General features: G+C 32.7%; 4 protein-coding genes across 4 annotated transcripts; all 4 read right to left on the reverse strand.

Annotated features, from left to right (window-relative positions):
• Positions 1–3,032: 3,032 nt before the first annotated feature.
• On the reverse strand, positions 3,033–4,291 carry LOC114714965 (disease resistance-like protein DSC1). Its single transcript, XM_028899761.1, has 3 exons — positions 4,279–4,291; positions 3,392–4,089; positions 3,033–3,287 (listed from the first exon to the last, which is right to left on the reverse strand). Exons 1-3 carry the CDS (start codon positions 4,289–4,291, stop codon positions 3,045–3,047), a joined length of 954 nt encoding a protein of 317 aa, XP_028755594.1. The 3' UTR covers positions 3,033–3,044.
• A 1,166-nt stretch (positions 4,292–5,457) lies between these two features.
• On the reverse strand, positions 5,458–6,279 carry LOC114714969 (toll/interleukin-1 receptor-like protein). The gene is made up of 2 exons (XM_028899765.1): positions 5,686–6,279; positions 5,458–5,585 (listed from the first exon to the last, which is right to left on the reverse strand). Exons 1-2 carry the CDS (start codon positions 6,159–6,161, stop codon positions 5,489–5,491), a joined length of 573 nt encoding a protein of 190 aa, XP_028755598.1. The 5' UTR covers positions 6,162–6,279; the 3' UTR covers positions 5,458–5,488.
• A 7,886-nt stretch (positions 6,280–14,165) lies between these two features.
• LOC114714966 (disease resistance-like protein DSC1) lies at positions 14,166–15,684 on the reverse strand. Its single transcript, XM_028899762.1, has 3 exons — positions 15,466–15,684; positions 14,281–15,388; positions 14,166–14,194 (listed from the first exon to the last, which is right to left on the reverse strand). The coding sequence occupies exons 1-3, from the start codon at positions 15,682–15,684 to the stop codon at positions 14,166–14,168; spliced, it is 1,356 nt and encodes a 451-aa protein (XP_028755595.1).
• Positions 15,685–15,740: 56 nt separating this feature from the next.
• On the reverse strand, positions 15,741–18,109 carry LOC114714968 (TMV resistance protein N-like). Its single transcript, XM_028899764.1, has 3 exons — positions 17,501–18,109; positions 15,869–16,933; positions 15,741–15,765 (listed from the first exon to the last, which is right to left on the reverse strand). Exons 1-3 carry the CDS (start codon positions 17,986–17,988, stop codon positions 15,741–15,743), a joined length of 1,578 nt encoding a protein of 525 aa, XP_028755597.1. The 5' UTR covers positions 17,989–18,109.
• Positions 18,110–26,266: the final 8,157 nt, after the last annotated feature.

Consider the following 26,266-nt stretch of genomic DNA (forward strand, 5'->3'; position numbering starts at 1 on the left):
ACGATGATGGGAAATTCACATGAGGGAATGTGTCTGCCAATAATTCCAGGAGTATTGACATTGCCTTGTCTGTGATACGGCATAAGCATTTTATATGATATAGCTTTATCATGAATGATAACTTTGAGTACTTTGTACACCCATGATATAAAGGCTTATCAACATCATCCATGAGATCAAAAAAACTTCAAACAACTTCATTTCTTATGAACTCTGGTTTAGGTCCCTTTATTTCTTCATTTGATATGCGTTCATAAATCCCAAATGCATCAAGCACAGCGTCATTGATAGGGTCAGACTCCTCCACTTCAATTCCCATTCGGAAAATTGTAGGAGTTGAGTGAGTAATCATATCGTGTTGCCACCATAGAAAGACCAAAATGTATGTGGGAAAGGCTTCAAAATTAAATGGTCTTTAACAATATCATGTGGGTGCCACTTACTAAAATTGCATTTAGGATATGGACAAAGAAGCTTACCATTAGTAGTTGAATGCGTTGAAGCAAATTTTACAAACGAGGTTAATCAAGCCAAATATCGTTGGGACATACACGGCAACTTGATCCATGACTTATGCAAGTAAGAGTAGGGAAAGATTTTAGAGAAAAGCTTAAATGGAAGTGTAAATGGGGCTTGAAACGTTTAAGATGGTTAAAAAGGAGTAAAGCAACGGTCAACAATCTATAGCAGTTAAATGACCACTACAAAGTTCAAAAACCACTGCTGAATCCAACAGTCAAAAAATTGTAGCAATTAAATTACCGTAGCAAAACGATAAACTACTGCTAATCGTAACAGTAAAATATTTGTAGCAGTTAAATAACCGTTACAAAACGAGAGGCTCCAAATTCAAATTTTCACCATTGTAGTAGTTTAGTAAACCACTACTAATTGTTGCAGCAATTTTTCAATGTGTAGCAGTTAATTAAACCGCTGCAAATATTAGTAGTAGAGGGAAATTTCATTTCAAATAAAAAATTTGTAGTGGTTTCATAACTGCTGCAAATTATAACTGCCACTAAATATTAATTTTTTATCCAACATAAATATTGATTTTATTAATTTTAATTTCCAATTTAATAGTAACATTTTAATTTAATTAATAAATTTCATTCATGCTTGATTTTATTGAATAACTCTTAAGTAATAAAAAAATGCTAATACTAATTCAACTATCTAGAATTGAATATAAACCTTTAATTAAAATCTAAAATATTATTTTCTTTATCCAATATAAATATTCTTTTTTAAAAATTTAAAAATTTCTATTTTAATAAATTAGAATTGAATTATATATTACTTTAACTTGATTATATTGTTTTTATTAATTTTAATTTCCAATTTAATAGTTACATTTTAATTTAATTAATAAATTTAATTTATGTTTGATTTTATCGAATAACTTTTAAATAATAAAAAATGCTAATACTAATTCAAATATTTAGAATCGCATGAAAATTAAAATTCAATTATTAATTATAGTAATCCATAAATAAATAAAAGTTTGATTGATAATAAAAATTAAAAAAAAAATATCGGCCCTCTATGACAACTCCACAAAATCATCATCCGCATCGGGCTCCGGCTTAAGTTCGGGCTCGAGCTCGGGCTCAGGCTGGAGCTGGGGCAGTTGGGGTAGAAGATCATTGTCCATGGAAATACCAGGCAACACAGGAGTAGGAATATCAGGAGCTACCCTTCGCCAGACAATCTCTATCATCGCATTAGCAGCTTTGATCCACTGCTCATATTTGGCCTGCATCCTGGCCTCATGAGCCTTAACATGGGCCTCACGAGCTTGAAACTGGGCCTCAAACTCCTCACATAGCTGCCTAACTAATGGCTCTCTTAGATTCCTCATGCCAGAAGAGGTCTGGTGTGATGCTGCTGCTGACTACGAAGTCCCTGCCTTAGAAGACACATAATGGCCCGGACCATAAACGACACTCAGTGTGGCACCAAAACCGAGTCCCCTAACTCATCCTAGGTGCTCGGATCTGGAAAAACCTACCCTGAATGAGGTTGTAGAGTCTACAGCTAACCCTTGAGACTCTCGGAGTTCTGCAACACTTTGGGTCATCCTCTCTTACCAAAACAATTTTATCAATTTAAATGAAATTAAAAGAAATATGACAAAATATCTTCTTGCTATGGTGCAGATGTAGTTATAGTGAATACATTCTCTAGTGACGTGCAGTTAGTTGAATAACTGAGGGTGGAAGTTGTGGTATAGATAGAAGCCTCCTGCAATTTCTCAGGTTAATTGCTTAAAGCAAAGGAAGATTTTTAATGCTAGCAGGTGAGCTATCAATACAACTTCCTTTTAGTCCCAAATACTTTAATGATGAATAAGTGCCAATAATATCAGGGACTTTAAAGAAGTCACTGCATCTAGCTATAAATAGCTCTTGTAAATCAAATAAGGCATCGAATAGGACATGAAGCTTTGGGCTTTGATTCATTTGTTTGCAATCAGAAAGATTAAGCTCTTCAAAAGATCCCAGGCAACATAACTCATTTATGGGAGGAATCTCTAGTCTTGAACCACCTAGTATGATCCTTTGTAGCTCATTGAGACTCCCAATGGATGAGTACAGTATTTTGGAATTTGAAGTTAACAAATCCAAATCTGATATTTCCTTTGATGACAATGGAAAATTCCTTCACACTAAAAAAGAAACTGACATCAAAGTTTCTAAGGGGTCTAAAATTACCCTCACTGTGAAGAGTCTTTGAATATTTGGAGCAGTCTAAATTCAAAGCAACAGTCATGGAAAGAGATAATATGTGTGGATTGATGTTACAAAAATTTTCGCAAGAACAAATATCCTCCCACTCTATTTCCTATGCCTTTGAGAAATCAAGCAATTCCATGAATTGTTTTGATCTACCAAGGCTTATTCTTAGAATTCACATAATCCTAAAGCAATTAACAAATGGGGAAAATTTTAGAATTTTCATAGAAGACGACTAATTAAAGATACAAATAAAGCTACCTGCACTAGTCTCCAAAGTTTCATAACGTGACTGTTTGGCATAGAATGCTAAACAAGTTTCTCAGGATAAAAATTTAATGGTAAAGATTTGTAAGGGTATCCATTCCACTCTAGGCTCCCTGATTCGTCAGAGAATGACTCAAAACTTGTTAGATGGTGCTTATTATAGGATCTCACATGCCAGGGAGAGTAAAATTTGACAACTCTGAGATTAGTCATATTTTTGAAGGTGTCAACATTTAATTGCACATCTTTAAAGAGAGAAGCATATAATACTATGCCTTTAATTCCCTGAAAAATAAAACAAATTCATAAGAAAAGTAAATGATATGAATCTGGCTACACTTTGTAAAAAAAATCATTTGTAGAGAGAGGATAAGATGTCTTTCTCATACCTTATTATTTTTTAACACATCATATACTTCCTCAAAGTCCTTCAACCGACTACATTTTCTAGGATTTTCCTTGCATTCTTGCCGAACTATTTCCCAACCCATTTCTTGAATTAAGTCATGCATTTGTATTACCTTGTCATTTGAAATGGATATAAGAGCTCTATCTAGAAGTCCTTCTATTCCATAAGCAGCAAAAAGGTTACTGGCATCAAGTAGCCTTATGACATGATCTTTATCTTCTCCTTTGTAAAAGAAAGCAATGTCAAGAAATAGATCCCTTAGCACATCATCTAATCCATCATAGCTCGTTTTCAACACATCTTGAATTTGAGGATCGGGGTACCTCTCAAGTTTTCTTAGTGTACTTTCCCATATTCCTCTATCTCTAGAACAAAGAGATGAACCCACAGCTTTTAAAGCTAGAGGAAGGCCCGTGGCATAACCTACTGCCCTTTTTGAAAGTTCCTCACCTCCCTTTTCAGGATGGCTTTTTTGGAAGCCATTTAAGCTGAAAAGCTTAAGGGATTCTTTAGGGCTCAATTCCTTGACTTCATGTATGGCATGAACTCCTCCAGCAAATAGCACTTGCTTGTCTTTGCTTGTTACAATGAATCTACTACCAGGTCCCCAGTGAATTCCATCTGTAACCAAACGCTGTGGTTGTTCTGAAGAACCCACATCATCAAGCACGACAAAAACTTTTCTTCATCTAACAAGCCTTTTATGAACAAAAGTGGAATTTTCCTCTTGCAGTTCAGAAACAAGTTTTTCTCTTAGAGATTTTAGCCCATGCTTTTGCGATTCTTCTCTCACATTTTCTAAAAAGTAAGAGCCGTCAAAGTGGGAAGAGAATTTGTCAATTGCAACTTGTGCAATGGTTGATTTACCGATGCCACTCATGCCCCAAATTCCAAGGATTTGAACTTCCTTTGACTTCCTTTCCAAAAACGATCTAATACAATCAAGATGTTGATCAATCCCAACAAGGCCTTTAGATTCACTAGGAGAGATATTCAACCTTGATGAAACACCATTGACGATGTCATCTATGAGCTTAGAGTCATTACTAAATTAGAGAAGGAGAAAAGAATCAATCAGGACAAAAAGATGGAATAAATTAATTGATCAACAAGTGGAATACTGATATGCATACAATTCAGTGACTCATAATCCAAACCGTTTGTTGGACTTAATTAAGGTAAATATTCTCATCAATAAAATGATGTCACATTTTTAATCTTCGTTCATGATATCAATGGTACTGCTTTTGCATCGTTTGCATTCAATTTTGATGTGACCACCAGCAAAATTTTAACCCTTTTCTAGACATAATTAGAATAGAACGGCGCAAGGTAATCTTACCCAAAAAAAAAAAAACACTCAAGGTAAATGTAGGACTCGTTTGGATTGCTGTTGCAAATAGTAAAAGCACACGGAAAAACATGAAACTGAGGTTTGTAGCTTATTGTAGCTCAGAAAATTGTTTGGATGAGGCTTCTTTTCTAACTGACTTATGGAAAAAAAAAATAACTTCTCTAACTGACTTATCCAACGCAATCTGGATCAACTTTTCTAATTGACTTATGGGAAAATTGTGCAAAGCTTACGATCTAATTAGTTATGTGATTCCATTTACTTTAATTAGAGGCCAAATAAATTTTAATTTATATTCATGTTTGTCTATTATGTATATTTAATTAATTATTTACAATGCATTTTCAAATTTTTCTCCGTAACAAATATTTTTATTTTATAATTTCACAAATAAACTATTTATATTTTATCATAATAATTTTATGTGTTTTTTAAAACTATTATCACATTAAAAATATAAAATTTCAAACACTATTCAATGTCATTTTCAGTTATTTTACAACTAAATTAACTTTTTTATTAATCATCCAAACAACTTTTAACTTTTTCAACTGACTTTTTAAAAGCACCTATCCAAACATAAATTGCATTACACTACCTGACTTTTACTCTAACTTCAGTTACATAAGTCAGTTGAATTAGAAGTCAGTTTTGCCCAACGCCCGTAATATCTACCTAAGCACGGAATGGAACTTTTAGGATCTAGAATGAAACTGTTGCAATTCATATTAGGAAATTACCAGCTAAATATTCTGATGCAAAACATGCTCTGGCTCCACGAAACAAGAAGAAATGTATTTCAAGGTCTAAATTAGGTAGCCTGCTACAAGCACACAGATATATCAACTGCCAGAAATATTTTTCTTTTTTGGAGATGATGTCAGAAATAAATGTTTAAATACTATTTTTCAAAGTTTTACCGATAATGGGACGTATTATAGCCAGATCGCTCAGCAGCATTCTTCAAGGCTGATCTCCAATTTTGAACCTTCAAGCCGTTTCCTTGGAACTTCAATTCATGTTTAGCGAATGCCCTCTTGTAAGCGCCTTGCTGGAGCTGTACATTTGAGGGATCAAAGTAATAAAAAACGGCTAAAACAATTTGTTCCTTCATTTTCATGATTTCTTCCAGCTCATCCAAACACCAGCTTGAAGAGGCGTAGTTTTTTGAGAATATGACGATTGAGATTTGCGGGTTTTGAATTGCTCGCCGAAGCGAGGATGATATTTGTTCTCCGCTTTTCATTTTTTCATCTACATAAGCCATAATTTTCTCCCGACGTAGTTCCTTTACTAGATGACTCAGAAAACCTCGTCTAACGTCCTTGCCGCTGAAACTGATGAACACATCGTATTTTTTTTCAGAATCATTGAAGAAAGAAGAAGAAGAAGCCATAGTTGGACAGGAAGAAATTCAAAACTTGAACAATGCGTTTCTTCTCCAGAAACTGAAGTTTTGAACTCCCATTCAAAGGTAATGCCGGAGTAAAATGAAGAAAACAAAGCAATAAATAGTTCTCAATATCTGAACAACCATTGCTACTAGATATTGCCAGCAGGTTAGTTGGGTTGCTACTGTGAGTCCGTGACTCCTTTATGTCGCAAGGGTGTGACAGGTCGAGGTCGAGAACAGTGCTGGAAAATGATTGCATATAATTATAAGAAATTATAAGCCAAATTGTTTAACCAACTAGAATTCAAATTTTATAGTTACTAATTGTAAATATATAAGTAAAATACTAAGTGGTTTTACTTTGTCTTCTCTTTAAAAGGAAAAAAAAAATCATTCCATACATCATTACTGTATAACTCAAACGTTGTAGTCAAATAATTTTTTGTTGAAATTATATTTATTTCAAAAACATCAATGATTATATTTGCAAGCTAAACTATTGACTTCAACTAGAAATTTGAAATATTTGCCAATGATTCGCGAATCCCTTGGCAGTTGGCACGTTATCCTTTCTAGGGACCCGTTTGGTTAAAGAGTCGATTGAAATGAAAATAAATGAAAAAGAATGGGAAAAAAAAAAATTCTGGCCACATGGGTGTTTGATTCACTGTAGAATTGAAAATGGGTTTAATAAAAAATTTATATTTGGTTGGATGACAAGAGGTTAAAAAATTGAGCTATTTCACCGTATTGCCCTTAATGAAAGAATATAATATTATTAAATAAAAATACCTTTTTTTATAAAAAAAAGGATATAAATAAAAAAATTCTTTTTAACCGTAAAATTATAATTTAAATAAACATCATGATTATTAAATACATATAAATCACCCAATATTAAATAATTAAAGAATAAATAAATAAAATTAAATAACAAAGTGTAAATAAAATATATTTAAAAAAAGCAAAATACTCAATTTGAATATGAAACAAAAATATAGATATTACTCTTCTGGTCCTATTTATAAGTCACTTTCAGCATATTTCACACAGTCTAAAGAAAACATTAAACTTCATTAATTCCCATTTAAAATTCAACAACTTCTCAATTTGATCCCTATTTAATATACATTATACTGCATATAAACAAAATCAATACAATAATAAATGAGGAGTAAAAGTATATATCTATACAAAAATTTTCTCTTAGTGCTCTATAAATAGCACTAAAAAATATCTTCTTTCTCTGCTCTATAAATAGAACCAGAGGAGTATATAAAAATCATACATTCTAATTTTGGTTCGTGAGATGATAAATTTTTTTTTTCAATTCCTTGTTTATATTTTTAAGTCGATCACATTTGTCTTTAAATCATAAGATGTAATATGATAAGGAGAGAACATATCTTTATTAATTTAAATACAAATTAGACAAATGACATATCAATTAAAAGATTACTGAGACTAATTTCTAATTTAACATCCTAATTTTCATATATCTAATATTTAAACAAATTTTTATAGAATAGGTAGAGGTTAAATATACATATATGTAATTAAAATAATTCTGATTTTATGTGTGTGTATGAGAACATGAATAAAATAGCGATGTTAAGAAGTGCCACATTGATTAAATGATAGGAAGTGGATAAAATAGCAATGTTAAAAAGTCCCACATCAACTAAATGATGAGAAGAGGAAGCTCTAGGAGCCTATATATAGGTGGTAGTAGGGAAGAGTGAAAGATGAACCAAATAATTTTCGCACAAAACTGAGATAGTCTCAGTAAAGTGCTGTTTACGGTTCTGTAAACCGTTGGATCGGGCTGCAATTTGGTCAATTGATCCTAGACTTCAAACTTGTTAGTTTCAACGGTTAGATTAATAATTAGACTTCTATAGTAAGAATAAATTAACTCATATTGAGGTTATCCGTCTAAATTCTTTGAAGATAGAACATAAGTTATAAATTGAGGGTTCTCTATCTAGGTTGTGAATTTGGTGCTTCAAATGATATAATTTAATAATTAAAGATAACATAAGTTAAGGGAGCCTAGGAATTGAATATAAATCATCATATATATGTTCTTACCCCAAACCTTAGAAAAAAAAAAGCCTTTCGAGCTAGAATTTTGAGTAACAGCTGAATGTAGTAGAGGGAGTGTTAAAGGTTAGAAATTTGTGAGTAGTTTACTCTAATACTATAGAAATAATGTTTTAATTTCAATTGTAGATATAAACCCTATTGTGGCATTTTCAAGTATGGGCCTTGTTTGTGCTTGATTGTTAGCTAGGAGATCAAGTAACTAAATTTCTATCTGTTACATGCATTGGTATGAGGTTGGTGAGTAATTTCATAATCAAGTTTCGTATACATATATTATGTTTTGTATGAATGGTCTTGTGGGATACTGTTTTGAAAAGGATTGAAATCATTTGTATTGTTGGAAATTAATGATTATGACTATGAGATGTTATTCTGGAATTTGATTGATTATGCATATAAATGTGTTATTTTAAACCCTGTGCATCTAGTTTGGGTGGGGAAAGGAGATGATTGGAGTTATTGAGATTTATATACTTACCACGTGGTATTGGCCTCCATACGAAGCTCTATGGTTGGCCACTATTATTGTCCCACTAGTTCTTTGAGGGACTGCGACACCCCACTAGTTCTTCCAGAGGGGACTCATGGTCCACCAAGTGCTCTGTGGTCTTTGGCCGGTTCATATCACTCGAGTGGTGAGCTTGTCAGAGTAGCCAGTCAAATGGAAAGAACTTAGCCTATGGGTCCAGTTGGCGGAAATAAGGAGGATATAAAGATGAATTTGGGCTCATGGATTTCATATGACATGGTATCTTCATTGATGTTTATGTCTTTTGAATAAATGAAAAGTATGTTATCTCTTTTGAAATCATCAATTGCATGAGATTGGCAGATATATTTGACCTATATGGTTATTGTGAGTTCAACTTTAGATAAGTGTCTATTGACTACTATTAACTCTGTGTATCCCACCTGACACCTCGCTAGCCCATGCTAGTGTGTGTGATAGGTAGGGATTTAGTTACTGAGACGTTGTCTCATCCCTATTGTTTAACATTTTTCAGGTGAAAGCTGTAAAGGAGGGACGTCAAGGAAGGCTTAAGAGGAGTAAAGCTACATTAGCAACTTGTAGCGTCTCCTCAATTTATGAGCTATGTTGTATCCTGTATATTGCCACCTTAAAATAATTGGTTTTAATTGATTCATGCATTACTATTTCTTATGTCCTTTGAGTGTACTATTGTGGTATGTGTGCTAGTAGGTGGCCGAAGGCCTAGGATCGCATATTCGCATGTGATTTGTTTATGAATTTATTATAAAGTATAAATTAAGATTTAATTTTTAATATTTTGATTTATGAGCTATATTATATGTTGTTTTGTAACCAGGTTAGATAAGATTGATCCTTTCTTATATAGTTTGTATTTAAATGAGTTAAGAAAAGTTCTTTTATCCGTGATAGGATGTATGATTGGGTGCTGCTCTTTTCTATCATAGATAACAATATTATATAATTAGTTGGTGTAGATGATTGTGATATAATTTGAGTTTGTATTTAGCATGGTTTGGTTATAAAAAGTTATTTCTTAAAGTTACTATAAAAAAATTAGATTTATCTGTTTATTTAGGAAGGTTGTTTCATCTAACGTAACAGGACCCATTCAAAAACTCTTTTTATTTTAAAGTCAAGTCCAGTAAAATTAAAGCTTTAATATTATGACAAGAAAGAAGTAGGCAAACTCAAATTTGATGCAGTAATTTCAATTTCAATTTCAAATTCAAATTTACTCAAGAAAAATTTAAATTTTTTTTCATAGCATTCGAATTTGTTCAAGTATATTTCATATTGTTTAAGCATATTCTAACTTCCAGACAAAATTTCAATTTACCTACATGGTACTTAAACCCTTAATTATACCCTGTTTTCAATGCACAAAACAAAGTAAGTTTCAGGTTGCTTATGCATGACACCCCCCCCCCCAAAAAAAAAACTTTGGGTCTGGTTCTAGCAAATAATAACCAAATTAAATTAATAATCAATTCTAGCAATTCATATTGTGGAATATAAAAATACAGTTCTCGCCATACTCTTGTTGATTTCATCTTGCCATATTCTTGTGACTACTTATCTTGCCGTACTCTTGCATTCCATGCCACATGTAATGGCCTCTCACAATACAAGGATACGGGATGGTTGCAATGCTTCTGAACTCTTAACTCCATCATCTACAAAATTTTTACCAATTCGTCTTGAATTTTCAAGTTGATTCAAATATCAAACTCAAATTAATTCTAACCTCATGAGTTTTTAAATGCTATAATAGGAGTCAAATGATGATAAGTTCAGGAATGATGCTTCTTGTCCCGAAAGCCATGCTTGCAGAAGATTCTTCATCATCGCTAAATTTTTCCACACAATACTGTGTCTACAGATTTCATGAGGGTCCAATCTTATCAAGGGCAAATGGGTCATTGGATATTTTACACGGGCAACTGAAAATTAATTCCCACCACTTTGCTGCTCTTTAAAGAAAAATCATGATCCCATTTTATTTCCTTTCCAACCTCTTCTTTCAACCAAGCGATCACCGCCTCTGAAAAATTTTAGTTTTCCATTTCCTTCACTAGAATTTCCTGGAACCAAACGGCCCTATTCTAATGCTGTGTCAATGCTAACTAGAAACACTGGTCTTTTCTCTTTTTTTTTTAAAAAAAAAAAACACACTGGCCTTTTTGTTTTTTGGTTTTTGTTTTCCCTTTTAGCCAACAGAAACACTGGTCTTTTTAGATACTAGTATAAAAAAATCAAATACCATTTTGGTTCATCAAAGTTAAACCAATGGTTCATCACTTCATTACATTTCAACACCCTTCTAATTCAGGCGTCCCCACTCTTTAGCTAGTAGCTCTTCAAATGGGTTTTGAAACATGACGCGTTTTCTGAGACGGGGCATGTTTAAATGCCACCAAAATGTGCCGTATAACTGCATCATTTTACATAACTGAGGAATCAACATAATATCTAACCCTTCTTAAGCTAAAACTTACTTGACTTTAAGTGTGTCTAGATTAACAGTGACAAAACTGATCTTTATTCTATCTGACTTTTGTAAAAATAGATAAAAATAAAGGTCAGTTATTGTAATATAATTTATCTTTGCATTGACGTTTTTAAAAAATCAACTTAAAAAGTTAAAACTTGTTTAGATGGATAATCAAAAAAATAAATTTAGATGTAAAACTGAAAACGACATGAGTTTTATTTAAAAAAACTCAATTAACTAATTTGAGAAGATTGAGAAAATTAAATAAATTACTATAAAGCATTTATATTTAATTAATTTACTTGACTGATAAAGTAATATATAATTTAATAATATACATAAATATTTTAGAAAGATCACAAAATATATAATATAATTAAGTAATTATTTATTTTTTTAATCTACTCAAATTAATCTATTAAGGTATTATATTAAGGAGCAAATGTCATATATTATAGGGAAAATCCCAAAAAAGGTCATTGGAATATGGGAAATCCCAGATTGGGTCTTTAAATTTCGAAAATGACAGAATGGGTCATTGATCCAATCTGTCATTTGTGAAATTCAGGCGAATTGACAATTTTACCCTCATTTATTCATTCACTACAATGATTCAAAGAATCACTATAAGAGTTTAGTTGTTACCTAGATTCGTGTAGCGAATAACTACTCACTTTTTCATAGTCAGGTGTTTTGTTATTAACTACAACTAATTCTGTAATCACTAGAACAATGTAAGTATTACCTAGATTTGTGTAGAGAATAACTATTCATTTTTTCATAGTCAGGTATCTTATTATTGTCAGGTACCTTATTATTAACTACAACGAATCTTGTAATCACTAGAACAATGTAAGCGTTACCTAAATTTGTTTAGAAAATAACTACTCACTTTTGCTCAGGGGCAAAAATGTCAATTCGCCTGAATTTCACAAATGACAGATTGGGTCAATGACCCATTCTGTCATTTTCAAAATTTAAAGACCCAATCTAGGATTTAGTATATTCAAAGGACTTTTTCTGGGATTTTCCCTATATTATATATATACAACTTGTAAATATTTAAAAACAATAATTATATATTTAATAAATAAATATATAAAAATTACAATAAAAACAAATAATTAAAAGATTAAAGGCAATAGTTGGACAGGAAGAAATTCAAAACTTGAACAATGCGTTTCTTCTCCAGAAACTGAAGTTTTGAACTCCCATTCAAAGGTAATGCCGGAGTAAAACGAAGAAAACAAAGCAATAAATAGTTCTCAATATCTGAACCACCATTGCTACTAGAGATTGCCAGCAGGTTAGTTGGATTGCTACTGTGAGTCCGTGACTTGTTTATGTTGCAAAGGTGCGACGGGTCGATGTCCGTGACTTGTTTTCTTAGGAAACACCATCCCAAAGGCTAACTGTTGAGGTGGGCGAACCAACCCACTTAAACGCCCCATTGAGCATCTCATTCTACTCAATGTGGGATTTGGTATCCATACTATCAAGTCCCCATCAATTGGTCCCTGTCAGAAAGCCAACGGTTGCACTCCACAACAGTTCACTCGGCCTGCTGCCGGTCAAAACCCTCTATAGGTAGCCTTCTCCGAAACCGTCAACAACCTGACTTTGATATCAATTAATGGGTACCTAAGTGGGATATGAAACCCTATCCCAAAAACTAGCTGTTAAGATGGGAGAACCAACCCACTTAAATACCTTATTGAGCATCATATTCTACTCAATATGAGACTTGGTATCCCATACTACCAAATCTCCATCAATAACAAATCAAAAGAAATTATTCCCAAACTTCAGAACAAAAAGAGATTCAAGCATACCATAAGAGTTAAGCACATTAGAAAAGTAGCCACTTTGAAACATAAGGAAGTGTTATTCTTCAAGGATGACCATTTTTATTCTTGTCTACGCAAAATTTCAACTATCAATTGATTCCCATGTATATAATATGAAGAAAATTCGTGTACCAAGGGATGAGAGGAGAAAGAGAGGGAGAGAGAGAGAACCAACCAATCATGGAAAATTTCTCTAGACCATTTTCCTTCCATTCTGCTTGCAAACTGTAGTTCCAAGGTGAGGAAGATAGAGATGCACTGGACTTTTGGATCCAAAAATAGAGAAGATAAAGATCCATTGCTTAACAGGAGCAGAGATTCCATTTCAACTACCATTCTGATAGTATGAGTGTTAAATCATCAACATTCTGAGTAGCCATAGCCCATGGACTGAGTACTCAGCTTGAATTCCATTCCCACGGAGCATCTAAACAAGTGGATTGATCAAAGAATGAAATATTCTTAGTTGGATGGAGTCGTTATCAACTTATTGCTCACCAATTTTCCGCCCTGATGGGACCTGGAAGATGTTTTATTAATGCTGGATAGGTTCTGGTGTACAGCTTGCAGCTTGATGACACGAGGAGCAAAATGAAGACAAAGTTACACCAGCAAATAGTAGAACCAGGTCTAAAACACTATCCTCCTTTGCCTTAAAAACAGTGTCAGGACCTCTCCTTGCCCAAAACAGTGTCCACCTTTGCCTCAGTAGCATACAGACCTAGAAACGGTCCAACTTAGCCCTTGCCACCTTGGCAACTTTCTTAGGTGCAACCTCAGCCTCTTTAACTGACTCATCAGTCCCCCTAGTCGTTAATGCGCCCTTGTTCCTCCTTTTCCTAGAATAAACTCGGCCCATAAATGAATCAAGCTTATCAAGTCCCCACCTTGACTTCATTTTTAACTCTGATTCCAATTCCATTTGTTGGTCTGGGGCATATATTGGATGGACTCCGCATTCTTTGATCAGGTGCTCATGTTTGACCCTCTCACCATTGTCATCATCATAAGTAACAACATAGAATTCAAATGAGACCTTTGGGACGTCCTCACCTTGTCCTAATTTTGATTTAACCCCTTCTACAATGTGTATACAGTACTGCGGGTCATACCACAGAAAAACATGATCAGAGTATAATTCTGTGATGGAATAACCACATGTACTTGATCCTTCAAGCTTTTCACCATCTTCAAAGCAACATGAGCATTTCACGTAAGTTGGACATATTTCATTTGGGGTGAACTGGGGCAGAACAGTGCAGAAAACGAAACCCAACAATTCATCAACAGCTGGTGAAAGCTGCATAGACATGGAAGCCCCTCTTGTTTGATTACATCTGAACCACTCTGGAGCTCTGTTACTCGGATAACAAAAAACACTTGCTTCTAAATTGTTAAGAACTGCTCGCTTCAACGAGAGGTAAGCATTGTCCATTATATTGCAAAGTGAATGCTCATCCAATTTCAAACAATTCACAAACAAAAAGAAATATGACAAAATGTCATCCTGCTGTGGTGCAGATGTAGTTATAGTGAATATATTCTCCAGTGATGTGCAGTTAGTTGCATCTAGATGCATAATTGATGGCGGAAGTTGTGGTATAGATAGAAGCCTCCTGCAATTCCTCAGGTAAATTGCTTTAAGCAATGGAAGATTTTTAATGCTAGCAGGTAAGCTATCAATACAACTTCCTTTCAGTCCCAAATACTTTAATGATGAATAAGTGCCAATAATATCAGGGACTTCAAAGAAGTCACTGCATCCAGCCATAAATAGCTCTTGTAAATCAAATAAGGCATCGAATAGGACATGAAGCTTTGGGCTTTGATTCATTTGTCTGCAATCAGAAAGATTACGCTCTTCAAAAGATCTCAGGCAACATAACTCGTTTATGGGAAGAATCTCTAGTCTTGAACCACCTAGTATGATCCTTCGTAGCTCACTGAGACTCCCAATTGATGAGTACAGTATTTTGGAATTTGAAGTTAACAAATCCAAATCTGATATTTCCTTTGATGACAATGAAAATTCCTTCACGCTAAAGCAGAAACTGACATCAAAGTTTCTAAGGGATCTAAAATTACCCTCACTGTGAAGAGTCTTTGAATATTTGGAGCGGACAAAATTCAAGGCAACAGTCATGGAAAGAGATAATATGTGTGGATCAACGTTACAGAAACTTTCGCAAAAACAAATACCCTCCCACTCTATTTCCTGTGCCTTTGAGAAATCAAGCAAGTCCATGGACTGTTTTGATCTGCCAAGGCTTATCCTCTTAGAATTCACATAATCCTGAAGCAATTAAACAAATGGGGAAAATTTTAGAATTTTCATAGAAGATAACTAATTAAAGATACAAATAAAGCTACCTGCACTGGTCTCCAAAGTTTCATAACATGACTGTTTGGCATAGAATGCTCAACAAGTTTCTCAGGATAAAAATTTAATGGTAAAGATTTGAATGGGTATCCATTCCACTCTAGGCTCCCTGATTCGTCAGAGAATGACTCAAAACTTGTTGGATGGTGCACATTACAGGATCTCACATGCCAAGGAGAGTAGAATTTGACAACTCTGAGATTAGTCATATTTTTGAAGGTGTCAACATTCAATTGCACATCTTTAAAGAGAGAAGCATATAACACTATCCCTTTAATGGCATCAGTTCCCTGAAAAATAAAACAAATTCATAAGAAAAGTAAATGATATGAATATGGCTGCACTTTGTACAAAAATCATTTGCAGAGAGAAGATAAGATATCTTTCTCGTACCTTATTATTTTTAACACATCATACACTTCCTCAAAGTCCTTCAACCGACTACGTCTTCCAGGATTTTCCTTGCATTCTTGCCGAACTATTTCCCAACCCATTTCTTGAATTAAGTCATGCATTTGTATTACCTTGTCATTTGAAATGGATATAAGAGCTTTATCTAGAAGTCCTTCTATTCCATAAGCAGCAAAAAGGTTACTGGCATCAAGTAGCCTTATGACATGATCTTTATCTTCTCCTTTGTAAAAGAAAGCAATGTCAAGAAATACGTCCCTTAGCACATCATCTAATCCATCATAGCTCGTTTTTAACACATCTTGAATTTGAGGATCGGGGTACCTCTCAAGTTTTCTCAGTGTACTTTCCCATGTTCCTCTGTCTCTAGAACAAAGAGATGAACCCACAACTTTTAAAGCTAGAGGAAGGCCCTTGGCATAACCAACTGCCCTCTGTGAAAGTTCCTCATATCCCTGTTCAGGATGGCTTTTTTTGAAGGCATTTAAGCTGAAAAGCTTAAGGGATTCTTTAGGGCCCAATTCCTTGACTTCATGTATGGCATGAACTCCGCCAGCAGTTAGCACTTGCTTGTCTTTGCTTGTTACAATGAATCTACTACCAGGTCCCCAATGAATTCCATCTGTAACCAAATGCTGTAGTTGTTCTGAAGAACCCACATCATCAAGCACAACAAAAACTTTTCTTCGTCTAACAAGCCTTTTATGAACAAAAGTGGATTTTTCCCCTTGCAGCTCAGAAATAAGTTTCGCTCTTAAAGATTTCAGCCCATACTTTTGCGATTCTTCTCTCACATTTTCTAAAAAGTAAGAGCCTTCAAAGTGGGAAGAGAATTTGTCAATTGCAACTTGTGCAATGGTTGATTTACCGATGCCCCTCATGCCACAAATTCCAAGGATTTGAACTTCTTTTGACTTCCTTTCCAAAAACAATCTAATACAATCAAGATGTTCATCAATCCCAACAAGGCCTTTTGATTCACTAGGAGAGATATTCAAGCTTGACGAAACACCATTGACGATGCCATCTATGAGTTCAGATTCATTACTAAATCAGAGAAGGAAAAAAGAATCAATCAGGACAAGAAGATGAAATAAATTAGCTGATCAACAAGAGGAATACTGATATGCACACAATTCAGTGACTCCTAATCCAAACCGTTTGTTAGACTTACTAGTTAATAATTAAGGTAAATATTCTCATCAATAAAATGATGTCACATTTTTAATCTTCATTCATGATATCTATGGTACTGCTTTTGCATCGTTTGCATTAAATTTTGATGTGACCACCAGCAAAATTTTAACCCTTTTCTTGACATAATTAGAATAGAACTACTCAAGGTAATCTCACCCAAAAAAAACACTCAAGGTAAATGTAACATCAACCTGAGCACGGAATGAAACTGTTGCAATTCATATTAGGAAATTACCAGTTAAATTATTCCGATGCAAAACATGCTCTAGTTTCTACGAAACAAGAAGAAACGTATTTCAAGGTCTAAATTAGGTAGCCCGCTACACGCAGACAGATACATCAACTGTCAGAAATAATTTTTTTTTTGGGAGCTGATGTCAGAAATAAATGTTTAAATAGTATTTTTCAAATTTTTACCGATAATGGGACATATTATAGCCAGATAGCTCAGCAGCATTCTTCAAGGCTGATCTCCAATTTTGAACCTTCAAGCCGTTTCCTTGAAACTTCAATTCATGTTTAGCAAATGCCCTCTTATAAGCGCCTCGCTGGTGCCGTACATGTGAGGGATCTAAGTAGTAAAAAACGGGTAAAACAACTTGTTCCTTCATTTTCATGATTTCTTCAAGCTCATCCAAACACCAGCTTGAAGAGGCGTAGTTTTTTGAGAATATGACGATTGAGATTTGCGAGTTTTGAATTGCTCCCCGAAGCGAGGATGATATTTGTTCTCCTCTTTTCATTTCTTCATCTACATAAGCCCTAATTTTCGCTCGACATAGTTCCTTTACTAGATGACTCAGAAAACCTCGTCTAACGTCCTTGCCGCTGAAACTGATGAACACATCGTATTTTTCTTGAGAATCATTGAAGAAAGAAGAAGAAGAAGAAGAAGAAGAAGCCATAGTTGGACAGGAAGAAATTCAAAACTCGAACAAAGCGTTTCTTCTCCAGAAACTGAAGTTTTGAACTCCCATTCAAAGGTAATGCCGGAGTAAAACGAAGAAAACAAAGCAATAAATAGTTCTCAATATCTGAATCACCATTGCTACTAGAGATTGCCAGCAGGTTAGTTGGATTGCTACTGTGAGTCCGTGACTTGTTTATGTCGCAACTCGCAAAGGTGTGACGGGTCGAGGTCGAGAACAGTGCTGGAAAATGGACAGGTGGTTTTCTTTTGTTTCTTTTTCGGCATGTCACCCAACAACAATAATTGAAACTTGATTGCATATAATTATAAGAAATTATAATCCAAAATTTTTTAACCAACTATAATTCAAATTTTATAGTTACTAATTGTAAATAAATAAGTAAAATAGTAAGTGGTTTTACTTTGTCTTCTCTTTAAAAGGGCAAAAAAAATCATTCCATACATCATTATTACTGTATAACTCAAACGTTGTAGTCAAATAATTTTTTGTTGAAATTATATTTATTTCAAAAACATCAATGATTATATTTGCAAGCTAAACTATTGACTTCAACTAGAAATTTGAAATATTTGCCAATGATTCGCGAATCCCTTGGCAGTTGGCACGTTATCCTTTCTAGGGACCCGTTTGGTTAAAGAGTCGATTGAAATGAAAATAAATGAAAAAGAATGGGAAAAAAAAAAAAATTCTGGCCACATGGGTGTTTGATTCACTGTAGAATTGAAAATGGGTTTAATAAAAAGTTTATATTTGGTTGGATGACAAGAGGTTAAAAAAATGAGCTATTTCACCGTATTGCCCTTAATGAAAGAATATAATATTATTAAATAAAAATACCTTTTTTATAAAAAAGGATATAAATAAAAAAATTCTTTTTAACCGTAAAATTATAATTTAAATAAACATCATGATTATTAAATACATATAAATCACCCAATATTAAATAATTAAAGAATAAATAAATAAAATTAAATAACAAAGTGTAAATAAAATATATTTAAAAAAAAGCAAAATACTCAATTTGAATATGAAACAAAAATATAGATATTACTCTTCTGGTTCTATTTATAAGTCACTTTCAGCATATTTCACATAGTCCAAAGAAAACATTAAATTTCATTAATTCCCATTTAAAATTCAACAACTTCTCAATTTGATCCCTATTTAATATGCATTATATTGTATATAAACAAAATCAATACAATAATAAATGCGGAGTAAAATTATATATCCATACAAAAATTTTCTCTTAGTGCTTTATAAATAGGACTAAAAAATATCTTCTCTCTCTGCTCTATAAATAGAACCAGAGGGGTATATAAAAATCATACATTCTAATTTTGGTTCGTGAGATGATAAATTTTTTTTTTCAATTCCTTGTTTATATTTTTAAGTCGATCACATTTTGTCTTTAAATCATAAGATGTAATATGATAAGGAGAGAACATATCTTTATTAATTTAAATACAAATTAGACAAATGACAAATCAATTAAAAGCTTACTGAGACTAATTTCTATGTAACATCCTAATTTTCATATATCTAATATTTAAACAAATTTTTATAGAATAGGTAGAGGTTAAATATACATATATGTAATTAAAATAATTCTGATTTTGTGTGTGTATGAGAAAATGAATAAAATAGCGATGTTAAGAAGTCTCACATTGATTAAATGATAGGAAGTGTATAAAATAGCAATGTTAAGAAGTCCCACATCAACTAAATGATGAGAAGAGGAAGCTCTAGGAGCCTATATATAGGTGGTAGTAGGGAAGAGTGAAAGATGAACCAAATAATTTTCGCACAAAACTGAGATAGTCTCAGTAAAGTGCTATTTACGGTTCTGTAAACCATTGGATCGGGCTGCAATTTGGTCAGCTGATCCTAGACTTCAAACTTGTTAGTTTCAACTGTTAGATTAATAATTAGGCTTCTATAGTAAGAATAAATTAACTCATATTGAGGTTATCCGTCTAAATTCTTTGAAGATAAAACATAAGTTATAAATTGAGGGTTTTCTATCTAAGTTGTGAATTTGGTGCTTCAAATGATATAATTTAATAATTAAAGATAACATAAGTTAAGGGAGCCTAGGAATTAAATATAAATCATCATATATATGGTCTTACCCCAAACCTTAGAAAAAAAAAGCCTTTCGAGCTAGATTTTCGAGTAACAACTGAATGTAGTAGAGGGAGTGTTAAAGGTTAGAAATTTGTGAGTAGTTTACTCTAATACTGTAGAAATAATGTTTTAATTTCAATTGTAAATATAAACCCCATTGTGACATTTTCGAGTACGGGCCTTGTTTATGCTTGATTGTTAGTTAGGAGACCAAGTAACTAAATTTCTATCTGTTACATGCATTGGTATGAGGTTGGTGAGTAATTTTATAACCAAGTTTCGTATACATATATTATGTTTTATATGAATGGTCTTGTGGGATACTGTTTTGAAAAGGATTGAAATCGTTTGTATTGTTGGAAATTAATGATTATGACTATGAGATGTTATTCTGGAATTCGATTGATTATGCATATAAATGTGTTATTTTAAACCTTGTGCATCTAGTTTGGGTGGGGAAAGGAGATGATTGGAGTTATTGAGATTTATATACTTACCACGTGGTATTGGCCTCCATACGGAGCTCTATGGTTGACCACTATTATTGTCCCACTAGTTCTTTGAGGGACTGCGACACCCCACTAGTTCTTCGAGAGGGAACCCATGGTCCACCGAGTGCTCTGTGGTCTTTGCCCGGTCCATATCACTCGAGTGGTGAGCTTGTCAGAGTAGCTAGTCAAATGGAAAGAACTTAGCCTATGGGTCCAGTCAGCGGAAATAAGGAGGATATAAAGATGAATTTGGGTTCATGGATTTCATATGACATGGTATCTTCATTGATGTTTATATCTTTTGAATAAATGAAAAGTATGTTATCTCTGTTGAAATCATTAGTTGCATGAGATTGGCCGATATATTTGACCTATATGGTTATTGTGAGTTCAACTGTTAGATAAGTGTCTATTGACTATTATTAACTCTGTGTATCCCACCTGACACCTCGTTAGCCCATGCTAGTGTGTGTGATAGGTAGGGATTTAGTTACTGAAACGTTGTCTCATCCCTATTGTTTAACATTTTTCAGGTGAAAGTTTTAAAGGAGGGACATCAGGGAAGGCTCAGGAGGAGTAAAGCTACATTAGCAACTTGTAGCGTCTCCTCGATTTATGAGCTATGTTGTATCCTGTATATTGTCACCTTAGAATAAATTGGTTTTAATTGATTCATGCATTATTATTTCTTATGTCCTTTGAGTGTACTATTGTGGTATGTGTGCTGATAGGTGGCCAGAGGCCTATTCGCATGTGATTTGTTTATGAATTTATTATAAAGTATGAATTAAGATTTAATTTTTAATATTTTGATTTATGAGCTATATTATATGTTGTTTTGTAACCAGATTAGATAAGATTGATCCTTTTTTATGTAGTTTGTTTTTAAATGAGTTAAGAAAAGTTCTTTTATCCGTGATAGGATGTATGATTGGATGCTGCTCTTTTTTATCACAAATAACAATATTATATAATTAGTTAGTGTAGATGATTGTGATATAATTTGAGTTTGTATTTAGCATGGTTTGGTTATAAAAAGTTATTTCTTAAAGTTACTATAAAAAAAAGTATGTTTATCTGTTTATTTAGGAAGGTTGTTTCATCTAACATAACATGACCCATTCAAAAAATCTTTTTATTTTAAAGTCAAGTCCAGTAAAATTAAAGCTTTAATATTATGACAAGAAAGAAGTAGGCAAACTCAAATTTGATCCAGTAATTTCAAATTCAAATTCAAATTTACTCAAGAAAAATTTAAATTTTCTTTCATAGCATTCGAATTTGTTCAAGTATATTTCATGTTGTTTAAGCATATTCTAACTTCCAGACAAAATTTCAATTTACCTACATGGTACTTAAACCCTTAATTATACCCTGTTTTCAATGCACAAAACAAAGTAAGTTTCCGGTTGCTTATGCATGAGAACCCCCCCAAAAAAAAAATCAATTAACCAAATTAGCAATTCATATTGTGGAATATAAAAATACAGTTCTCGCCATACTCTTGTTGATTTCATCTTGCCATATTCTTGTGACTACTTATCTTGCCGTACTCTTGCATTCCATGCCACATGCAATGGCCTCTCACAATACAAGGATACTGGATGGTTGCAATGCTTTTGAACTCTTAACTCCATCATCTACAAAAATTTTACCAATTCGTCTTGAATTTTCAAGTTGATTCAAATACCAAACTCAAATTAATTCTAACCTCATGAGTTTTTAAATGCTATAATAGGAGTCAAATGATGATAAGTTCAGGAATGATACTTCTTGTCCCGAAAGTCCACGCTTGCAGAAGAGTCTTCACCCTCACTAGATTTTTCCCCACAATACTCTGTCTACAGATTTCATGAGGGTCCAATCTTATCAAGGGCAAATGGGTCATTGGCTATTTTACACGGGCAACTGAAAATTAATTCCCACCACTCTGCTGCTCTTTAAAGAAAAATCATGATCCCATTTTATTTCCTTTCCAACCTCTTCTTTCAACCAAGCGATCACGGCCTCTGAAAAATTTTAGTTTTCCATTTCCTTCACTAGAATGTCCTTGAACCAAACGGTCCTATTCTAATGCTGTGTCAATGCTAACTAGAAACACTGGTCTTTTCTCTTTTTTTTTTAAAAAAAAACAAACACTGGCCTTTTTTGTTTTTTGGTTTTTGTTTTCCCTTTTAGCCAACAGAAACACTGGTCTTTTTGGATACTAGTATAAAAAAATCAAATACCATTTTGGTTCATCAAAGTTAAACCAATGGTTCATTACTTCATTACCTTTCAACACCCTTCTAATTCAGGCGTCCCCACTCTTCAGCTAGTGGCTCTTCAAATGGGTTTTGAAATATGACACGTTTTCTGAGACGGGGCATGTTTAAATACCCACCAAAATGCGCTGTATCACTGTATCATTTTACATAATTGAGGAATCAACATAATATCTAACCCTTCTTAATCTAAAACTTACTTGACTATAAGTGTGTTTGGATTAACAATGAGAAAACTGACGTTTATTCTATCTGATTTTTGTAAAAATAGATAAAAATAAAAGTCAATTATTGTAATATAATTTATCTTCATATTGATGTTTCTAAAAAATCAATTTAAAAAGTTAAAACTTGTTTAGATAGATAATTAAAAAGTAAATTTAGATGTAAAATTGAAAATGACATGAGTTTTTTTTTAAAAAAAACTCAATTAACTAATTTGAGAAGATTGAAAAAATTAAATAAATTACTATAAAGTATTTATATTTAATTAATTTAATTGACTGATAAAGTAATATATAATTTAATAATATACATAAATATTTTAGAAAGATCATAGAATATATAATATAATTAAGTAATTATTTAGTTTTTTTCATCTACTCAAATTAATCTATTAAGGTCTTATATCAAGGAGCAAATATGATATATTATATATATACAACTTGTAAATATATTTAAAAACAAATAATTATATATATTTAATAAATAAATATATAAAAATTACAAATAAAACAAATAATTAAAAGATTAAAGGCAGTAGAAAATCTAATTAAAAAGGAAAAATAGCAAAAAAAGACCCTGGAATTTGAAAAACGCAGATAAGGACCCATGACAACTTCATTATAATTATTGTTAAAAGCCATAGTGAAGTTGTTACGGGTCCTTATCTGTGTTTTAAAAATTCCAGAGTCTTTAATACGATTTTTCTAATTAAAAAAGTCAAATTAAAAAAAAACATAAAACACAGCCACAAAAAAAAAACCTTAAAACCCAGCCCACATTCACATAGTACAATAAGAGAGAACAGGGAGGCTTCATTTTGAGAAAAGAAAGGAGGACAAATCTGGAAAGTACTCATGCAACCCAACGAAACCCAACTCACCTAACGTGAAAGTAAAAAACAAAAAACAAATAGCCGCAGCCCTGACACAGGTTATGAAGCAAAATAACTTGCAGGGAAAATGACAGAGGTCCCATGTAACACAAAATACTACAAAAAGGTCTCAAAAATTTTGGTGATAATTCTGAAGTCCCAAAGGGACTTGAGTGCAATTTGGTGAATTGTAAAAAGACGCCTCTGCCCCTGGTGAGATGCACCCACAGTAACTGAAAGCTGCCCTGTTTTTCAGTCTGAAAATCGGCACTCAATATGCAGGAAGTAAGAGGGAAAAAAGCCCAAACTTCATTCTGCTTCTTCTTCCATTCTCATCTAAAAATTTCATCCACTCCGTTAATGTCAATCATTAGCAAAAATCGCTTGTGTTTTTGGTTTGGTGTGTGTTTCGTCATTCAAGTTGGGATTTTATTATAGATGGATAGAGTGATTATGGGTGCTCTGTTTCTGGGTATATTGTAGGTGGGTTAAAGGTGGGCTTGCTCTATCTAGGCATGGTTCAGGGAATTGATGAGAAAGATAAAGGTTGGTGTGGTTAGAAACCCTTACTGCGAAATAGGAAAATATGTTGTCAATATGGGTTGCGACAGTAGTCAATATAGCTCATTGACTTGTCAATAGTAACAGTGTTGTGCAAATTTACATTAACTGATTTTTTAAATTTTTTATACAAAGGCCATGACCTTCTATACCCTTGAGTCATTGGTAGAGGTTACAAAAAGAAGAAGAAGAGGCAATGAAGAATGGTGAGCAGTCACATGAGGCAAAAGAAAAAAAATGAAAAAAAAAACAAAAAAAGCCACTTTGATCTCAGATAAATGATGGCAGAAGAATTTTCTTGTAAATGGAAGTGACATATTTTTTTTTTGTAAATGTCACAATACACTCAAATAATTAATTTGATACTGGTTATATGCAACTATATGTTTTTTTAATGGTTATGAAATTGGTTACATGTATATAAAGTTGTACATGAAAGTTAGCTGTGTATTACATTCTGATGCATAGTTAGTTGTCATTATCTGCACCTTTTATTGTCAATATATGCTTCGTCACTTGTCACTCACTGTACCATTAGTTGTCAATTAATGTGCTGATATAAATTTGAAAAAAAAAGGATTTTACGTTACATAATATTATACAACGTCATACAATATCACTAATTCCTCAAAACGAATTCATTTTTTTAATAATGTGATATATAATCGTTATTAAGAGTCAGTCGCCACTGATATGAAGTCATAAAATCACTTATTATGAATAGCGCATTCACTTGTTAATGGTGGTATTGTGATTTGTCAATAACGTCGTTGTGAATCTGCTTAAGTTTTGGGGGGGGGGAAAATGTTATTTAATTAACATAAATTTCAGCAACACATTTTGATTATGATATGATATAAGATGATATAATAATTCTATTTTAAGTGAAATATAATAGAATTGCAAATTTGAATTAATGTTCATTGCATCAATTGCTAATGTTTGCATCTTGACTTATTAACAGTGGTACAATAACTTGACAATTTTCCTATTGACATGTATGATTTTGAGAATTGGTTTACTTTTTGTTTTTTTTAGAAATAAATATTATAACCCTAAAGAGACATGAATACCACAACAATCATTATAAAAAATGTTCAATATTAAAAGATTAAGTAGTCCTTATTATAAACCAGAACAAAGAAAGTAACTTAGGTTAGCAAAAAAGAAAACTCATGTATCAATATAGATATTATATAACTTCAATTCACATTTTTTTAAAACTTATATCAGCAAATAAATTAACAAATGATAATACAATCATTGACAAGTTACACTAAGACCATTAACAAGTGAATATGTTGTTCATGACAAGTAATTTTATGACTTCATATCAGTGATGATTGACTTTTAATAACTACTACCTCCGGTCTTAATTATAAGACCCAATTGACTAATTTGGGGAGACTTAGAAATTTAGTTAAGTTAGTTATTTGTAATGAATAGGTATTATTTTTCCTAAAATATCCTTGCTAACCAAGTTTATTATTTAGAACTATTATTACATTATTAGAAGGACTATCTTAGAAAAAATAGATAAATATGAGCGATAAAGTAGATTGGAGTGTTATATTTAGGACTAGAATAAAAGTCAAACAAAGTCTTATATTAAGGACCAGAGGCAGTATTTTATATCACATTATAAAAAATGGATTAGTTTTGAGGAATTAGTGATATTGTATGACGGTGTATAACATCATGTAACGTAAAAT

This window comes from Neltuma alba, unplaced genomic scaffold (assembly GCF_004799145.2).
Source record: "Neltuma alba isolate B1F8T4 unplaced genomic scaffold, ASM479914v2 tig00011559_pilon, whole genome shotgun sequence".
Classification (NCBI taxonomy): Eukaryota; Viridiplantae; Streptophyta; class Magnoliopsida; order Fabales; family Fabaceae; genus Neltuma; species Neltuma alba.